The sequence below is a fragment of the Lactuca virosa genome, chromosome 5 (genome assembly GCF_052849685.1).
Source record: "Lactuca virosa cultivar CGN04683 chromosome 5, Lactuca_virosa_CGN04683_v6, whole genome shotgun sequence".
Taxonomy (NCBI): domain Eukaryota; kingdom Viridiplantae; phylum Streptophyta; class Magnoliopsida; order Asterales; family Asteraceae; genus Lactuca; species Lactuca virosa.
In genome coordinates this window covers 382,153,747-382,160,843 of record NC_136430.1, presented here as the reverse complement: position 1 = coordinate 382,160,843, position 7,097 = coordinate 382,153,747, and the positions used below count along the sequence as shown (strand labels likewise).

Genomic DNA, 7,097 nt, shown 5'->3' with positions numbered 1-7,097 from the left:
TGCAAGAACACCTAGCATCACAAGCACATCTAGCATCAAAACAACATCCAATCACATATATTCATCTACTCCTAAACTACGCCTAAATCCATCTATGACGTAGATGAGACTTGAACCATCGACCTCAAGGAGAGAGAGAGAGAGAGAACAACCCGTGACTGGCTATAAGCCCTTTAGTTTAGTTTGTTTCATTTAATTTTAATTTTTTCAAAACTATCAACCAATTTTATACTCACCAAAAACTAATTAACAAACAAAAAAAGCAATCCACAATTACCAAAAAAACAAACAAACAAACAAACAATGTTTACTATGAAATTTCTCTTATACACACAATAAGCCTTCTTTTCGGTATGGAGTAACAAGTTATTCAACCTTTTCGAGTCATTGCAAAGATACACATAATAACATCACATCACAACTCCAAAAAAAAAAAACCATGTATCCCAATTTATGAAAGAGAGTATAGAGTATAGACACAAAACATATAATATATATATAAGTACTTGAATAACAAGAAGACCTTTGTGGGCCCTACAGAGCCTGGTCCAACAGATAATCACCCAACCTCTCAACAACCATGTTGCATTGACCAGGTGCGACTGGCTCATCATACAGCCCAAACACCATGGCTTGAGTTGTTTTCTTCACACATATCCCTCCAGCTCCCTATTAATGCATTGTACTTTGTGTGTAGGAAAGAAGAAATGAAAGTAAGATGCTACTAATGGAAAAGTATGTTTACCTTTTTACCACGAATCACAGCTCCAGCCTCTCCTTGGATCACCATGTACTTTGCACCCGCCAGGAATAAACCAGTTGGGGCTAGATGACCTGCTTCATTGAATTCTTTGATGATAGCGTTGATCTCTTCGGATTTATACTGCATAGATTTAGGTAGTGAAGATTACAATGTGAAGTGATGAAATGATTTCTATAATCAGGGGAAAACAAGAGAATTGAAGTTGAAAATACACAGATAATCCGATTATAGTGGCGATTAACTTTTGTATAATGCATTGAATTCTTATGAACAAATTACAATATAACATGATCAGATCATCTAGAGTACATTCATCATGGAACATAACAAAGGAATTAATTACCAGATTCCTATGACGAATCAGATACAACATTAGTTGAAATCAGCGCCACAAAACGAATTTGTTGCAGAAAATCACGATGATGATTGTAAAACGAGCCCTAAAATGAGGAAATAAGTTTAGAGAGAGAGACCTGGGGGAAGGAAGTGCTCTTAGCCCAGACGGTGCCATCGGTGCCGAAGATGGCAGCGGAAGAGAGATGCTGACCACTGCCGTCGATGTCACACATCAAATGCTCATCAACGTAAGTTTGCCACGACATTTTGAGGTTGTTTTTGTGTGAGATTGATGTGATTGATTCGAAATTGCAACTGTAAATCGGTAGAAAATGTTAGAATTAAAATTGATTTTAGGGTTAATTTGAATAACGAGCGAGCGGTGTTCTCGCCTCCATTCAATCACCTCCATTCCCGCCCGCCTTTATTCAAGGACTTCCTTTGTTATTTTAAAATCAAATTACGAATATACCCATGTTTTCGTATATACAATAAAAAGTAACCGAATTTTCAAATTAATACGAGCTAAATAATTGTTTTAGATTTAAAGTAAATTACACGAATGGTCCTTGTGGTTTTAAATAATTGTTTTAGATTTAAATTAGTCTGCGAGTTTGGTCGTGTTATATTGTAAACAACTAGAAACCGATTAAAAAGTGAATGATGATATATAGTGGTGGATCTAAAACGACAACTAGCAGGTACCATCAATGTTCTAAATAACGTTAATGTGATTTGACAACAATGTCAAGTCTCAGGTTATACTAGTCGTGGCGAACTATATCGTTTGTAAGACGTGATTTAAAGTGACAATTTTATGGGTGTTTTTAGAACCTTAAGTACCATCATACATAAAAAAAAAAGATTAAACAAATATAAAATATATAAAAATCTGTATTTTTAGGATATACATTTTTTTTTTCTGAGAGGGGGGAAATGAGTTATTTCTCAAAATTACGAATCTAGTGGGCGTTTTTTAGTAAAATATGGGGTGATATTGAGACTCACTTTCAAGTGGGCCCATGCTAGTGGATATGCCCTTGGTTATAGTTGTACCAAACGATATGCATACAGCTTGTCCAGTCCATTCTCTTTCAATCCAATTCAAACCGGCGCTACCTTATGGTCTTAAGCCGAACTGATAACTAGTTTCTTGAAATGAAATTAGAACTGACAACTGAATGGAACATAGTCCATCGCATCCGGTTAGTGACCAAGTTTTCCGCTTTTCTGACTTTTCCAACGTTACCAAGTTTTGTTGTATAGGGCTTAACAAAAAAAAAAAAAAAAAAAAAAAAAAAACATAAATTGTTTGTATGTGGTAGACAAGTCATATAACTATTTAATAAAGGTTTGAAAAAATTAAGTAAATTTTTTGTAAATCTGGATTTACCTACAAACTTATTTTTTGTAGTTTTTTTTTTTTTTTTTAAATTTATAGCAAAACTAATATGTAAAATACAATTGCAAAATCTATATTAGTTCAATCATAATAATCTAATTTTCGAACGATTAGTGAGATTGTTTATATATGGCCATATGGGTACATATTAAGCAAACTTTGTACCGATTTGACATGTTTCATTCATGCTTAGAAATAATAATTTACCACTACACCTATTAGTAGATATGACAATAGTTGGCAAATCAAAACAAGTTATAATAAAACGAGAGAAGTTTAGTTCATTCAAAAGTGATTGTTGGTTTTATTTTGAATCCGCAACCAACATTTTAACTCAAACTCTAATGTTCTTGTAGACCACGTGTTAGTTTTTAAAAACCACCGCAATATTTAACTCAAAATCTACAACAAAAAAGCAAAATGTATAAATCCAGATTTTCTGAGTCATCCTCTAAAAGATTTATCAATTGGCTCATTAAGAAAACCCAAGATGGCGAAATTAACTACTTTTTGTTACTGCAATCTAACATCCAAACATGTTCAAATAAATTGTTTTCAAGTTCAAAAAAAATAAATCAAAATCAGCCACCAACACGATAAGATCTTCCTCTAAAGACACCACCAGTATTTCCAGCGGGCTGTGTTTGGGTATACACCAGAGCTCCAATCTTGTACTTTGCAACCATTTTACGTCTTTATCAAGTAACAAGTCAAGAAATTTCAAAAAAAAAAAACAGTATTTTTTTCAATAGGACAAAATGTTGCTTTTTTAATTAGAAAAATGAGGACATTCACGTCTTTTTGCACAGAGGAGATATAGAGCTAGAGAGCTAGTCTCTGTCCCACCTTTTTTGGATGGCACAAAAGCTGCGATTTTTGTACCGCTCAGTCCTAGTCCAATACAGGTCAAACACAGTATGTGAGTAGAGCAAAAAGAAGCTGCAACCACCAATCTTGGGCTAGTCTTTTTATGTGGGACAAGAGTTTCATTTTTTTTATCTCATTGACATCAATATCAAGACCAAACACAAACACAGTACAACCTGATCTGTCAGACAAGCAAAAAGGATACAACCACATTGGTGTCTGCAAAATGTTTCTTCCTCCGGCCAAAGGATGAAGGACAGTCAAGAAGTAATATAAATGACCGGCTAAGATACCACATAGATCAGGGGCAATAGGTGAACCAAATATAACATCTAAAGCAAGCATGGCCCATGGCAAATAGAATGCCTGAAAGTTAATGAAACAACACATAAGGGTAAATTTGTCAAATACAAGAAAGGTCAATAGAAGAAAGTGGTACCTTAAGTTGTACAAGCCCATAGATGTTGATATTGGCATTTGGAAATTCTCGGCTCCACACATAAAGAAGCATAAATACCAAAGATACCCCCAAAAAGTATGACTCAAAGAAAGGAATGGCGGCTAGTACCTAGTCATCCAAATAGCAATGTACTTTCATTGATTTGTTTTCCATTTCTTTATATTACACCTACCAAATTATAGCAATTTTTTCAAAGTACAAGAAAAAAAGTGAAATTTTTTGAAGAGTTGCTTTATGAATTATATGATAGAGCATCTCACCAAAAGTGTTGAAGATCCAAATATCATCATCCACAAGAAGTCTGCTGTGCGTCTATTAAAAGGTCCATTCTCTAGTTGAACTCCATATCTTAATCTGACAAAAGTTATAAAAAAAAATAAAATAAAAATTAAAATAGGTTCATATATAAAATATATGCTAAAAGGTCTTATATACTTACATCATTAACAGGCGGATTCCAAAATTTATAGAGAAAGGGCCAAGGAAGATGAAATTTGTAAGAAGCCTCCACACCTAAAAGATAAAAGTAGATCCAAATCAAAATCATTTAAGGTGGCTTTTTGGATATATAAGATCAAGTGTAATTATTTAAGATGAAGAATTTTGGATGATTATAATGCATACCTGAAGGCGAAAGAAAACTTGCTCATAGATCAATGCGATATAATAAATTGGTAAAAGCTTTAATGTAGCTAGTGTTGTAGTCACCAAACACAAGGTACCATAAGCCTTGCTTATAGGTGGGAGTGAATTATAGAATCTGTAAAGAGAAGAAAATATCTAAAAAACCAAAATGATTTTAACAAAAACGGACATTTATGCCTTAGCCATGTGTCATGATCATAACAAAAATGGACATTTAAGCCTTAGCCATAGTTGGAAATGTTAAGCATATCTGATGTGGTACTTTATCCAAATCTACTCTACAATATTTGCATATCATACATTTTGTTTATTGTCAGCTAGATTTGTAGGGCAAAGAGCTTTATTACATGGTTTTAATGATAAACTAAGGTGATGATGTCCACAAACATCCAATGTTGACATATTCTGTGCATTTATCCTAGGAATCATCCAAAAAGAATAGACTGTAAACAATGTTACTTGGAAAGTGATACAAATGTGACATATTTATGAGCTTTAAATATTGTTATTGGGTTACAGTTATATATATTTCTTGCCTAAAGGAGAGAACAACCTAACAGCTCTAAAATAATCCAATAAAATTGTTCCTTTTGTATACTAAAATTTATGTGGATACTTAATCTTGATGATAGACACAACACTTGCACTATTTAACATTGCTAATCTATATGTCTGGAAGTATTTTTTTCAATAAGTGACAGACTTTAGTCGTAGCTATAACCTATTCCTTTAAGTCTCAAGACACCTTTTCAAGGATTCCTCCCTCACCTTTCCACCACTACAATTCAAATATCTAGTGTGTGACTGTGTGTAGATCAGGAAGTTCTAGTAAATTCTGGAAACGCCATATTTTATTTAAAAAAAGTAACTTAAAAAGCATAGTTGCATAAACTGAACATATCTTCCTAATTCGTCCTCTTTGTTGAATTAACTTAATAAGTAGATAAAAAAGAATGTAAGATTGGGGCGCAATTAGACAATCCTCATGTTCTTCCCCATGGCTATATGCCAATCAGGCCAATTCTGATCCTTTCAAGCCCTAGCTAAGCACACCTAACAATAACAGTAAAACCTAGGCCAAAATTCCATACACTACTATATGAATTTTTAACAGCAATTAGCCATATAACTTAAACATAACAATGATTAACAGCATGTCACTACTCAAATTCCAACTCACATACTAAATCATGGAAATTACAGATCAAACAAAAATATCTGAACAACAAGCAATTAAAATCGGATAAACCTACAAAATAAAAAAAGATCACGCTCTAAATGAGCAAACAATGTAAAATAATTCGGCTAACAAACTCAAATTAACATGAATTTCGCACATAAGCGCCCCCAACAACTACCTAATTGGCAGTGTAACCTACATAGCAACTCTTTGATCACAAAATCAAATAGACAACACGCAGACATAATTCGAATCGCTATAGCAAGTGGTTAAGCCTCAATTGAATCGTTGCACGATTTAAATAAGCTAACACTACAAATCAACGAAGATCAAGCAATAGCATAGCACGCGAACGATCGTTAGTGAAAATTTGAGAAAATTACTCTGCTGGAGATGACATTGGAGCAGAAATGACGCAACGACGGATTATTTCTTGATGAGAAAGAAAGAGACGACTATTGATGCGAGTTTATGAATAACTTCCCATCGGAAGCCGGAAGATAGACAATTTCGTAATCTGGAAGCTTCGCCATGGTATTCGACCCGTTTTCAGTTCGGGTGGTTTCTTATAATTGACTTCTTGACTTTTTTTTTTTTTTTTTTTTTTTTAACGACAAATTTAACCTATTTCTAAACTACTCCTTAAATCCACATATGTCAACGACGGACTTGATCCTTCAACTTCAAGGAAGGAGGGCAAATAACCAAAATCAACTCATTTTAATCTAGGAAATTGAGTAATCTAACCATTATAAACGATCTTCTAACAAAAATGACCAATTTTTTTTTTTTTGGTAAAGTAACCACATTCTCTGTAACACATTGTTTCGGAGAGGTCTCCGGAATTTCGGAGTATGATTTCAGACCATGGTTCCGGAATACATTTGACTTTTTTTTTGCGTGTAAGTTTTGTTTTCATAAAATGTAATACATCGTTTTCGGAATACATTTGTAATACATGGTTCCTGAGTATAATGTATAAGTTTTGCTTTCATAAAATGTATAACTTTTGGTTTTATAAAACATAAAATGCAATTAAAACGAACAAACAACTAATAAATACATAAACTAAATAAAAAATGTGTGTAGGTCATATTACAAATACACTGTTCAAATTATCTTTGTCGTTGTACCCCAAAATATTTCTGCTAGTCGTTTTCTATAACACATAGCCCATGGACAAGTGGTTTTACCCTCTATAGAAATCGGTAGTACGATGATCAACGCCTCCAGGAACCAACACAAAATACCCCACAATCCCCTCTGTTGCCAATCTGTTGTGGTACATCTAGGGCCTTTTCGAGGGTTATCTTGAAGCTCTCGAGTGGGATTGAATCATTTGGTTCGGTACCCCAGTAATTGACTCCCACTAACAGTTTTTGGGTGCATGCTCTCATACCTATAAACCAATCATCATTTTTCGAACAATAGTCGTCCATCCAAT

General features: G+C 33.8%; 2 protein-coding genes across 2 annotated transcripts; both read right to left on the bottom strand.

Annotated features, from left to right (window-relative positions):
* Positions 1-427: 427 nt before the first annotated feature.
* LOC145115197 (profilin-1) lies at positions 428-1,499 on the bottom strand. Its single transcript, XM_079051431.1, has 3 exons — positions 1,237-1,499; positions 746-883; positions 428-669 (listed from the first exon to the last, which is right to left on the bottom strand). The coding sequence occupies exons 1-3, from the start codon at positions 1,363-1,365 to the stop codon at positions 535-537; spliced, it is 402 nt and encodes a 133-aa protein (XP_078907557.1). The 5' UTR covers positions 1,366-1,499; the 3' UTR covers positions 428-534.
* Positions 1,500-2,992: 1,493 nt separating this feature from the next.
* DER1 (DERLIN-1) lies at positions 2,993-6,169 on the bottom strand. Its single transcript, XM_079053888.1, has 7 exons — positions 6,037-6,169; positions 4,453-4,588; positions 4,268-4,341; positions 4,089-4,182; positions 3,808-3,936; positions 3,574-3,734; positions 2,993-3,194 (listed from the first exon to the last, which is right to left on the bottom strand). The coding sequence occupies exons 1-7, from the start codon at positions 6,051-6,053 to the stop codon at positions 3,083-3,085; spliced, it is 723 nt and encodes a 240-aa protein (XP_078910014.1). The 5' UTR covers positions 6,054-6,169; the 3' UTR covers positions 2,993-3,082.
* Positions 6,170-7,097: the final 928 nt, after the last annotated feature.

Bases quoted from the DNA above. Each gene is read 5' to 3' on its own strand.
- LOC145115197 (XM_079051431.1), bottom strand. From the start codon at position 1,365: ATGTCGTGGCAAACTTACGTTGATGAGCATTTGATGTGTGACATCGAC. The intron at 884-1,236 runs GTCTCTCTCTCT...AAATCTATGCAG, and splicing joins AGAGCACTTCCTTCCCCCAG to TATAAATCCGAAGAGATCAA. The intron at 670-745 runs GTAAACATACTT...ATGCATTAATAG, and splicing joins CTGTGATTCGTGGTAAAAAG to GGAGCTGGAGGGATATGTGT.
- DER1 (XM_079053888.1), bottom strand. The intron at 4,183-4,267 runs GTAAGTATATAA...AACTTTTGTCAG, and splicing joins GGAATCCGCCTGTTAATGAT to ATTAAGATATGGAGTTCAAC. The intron at 3,735-3,807 runs GTACCACTTTCT...ATTAACTTTCAG, and splicing joins ATGGGCTTGTACAACTTAAG to GCATTCTATTTGCCATGGGC.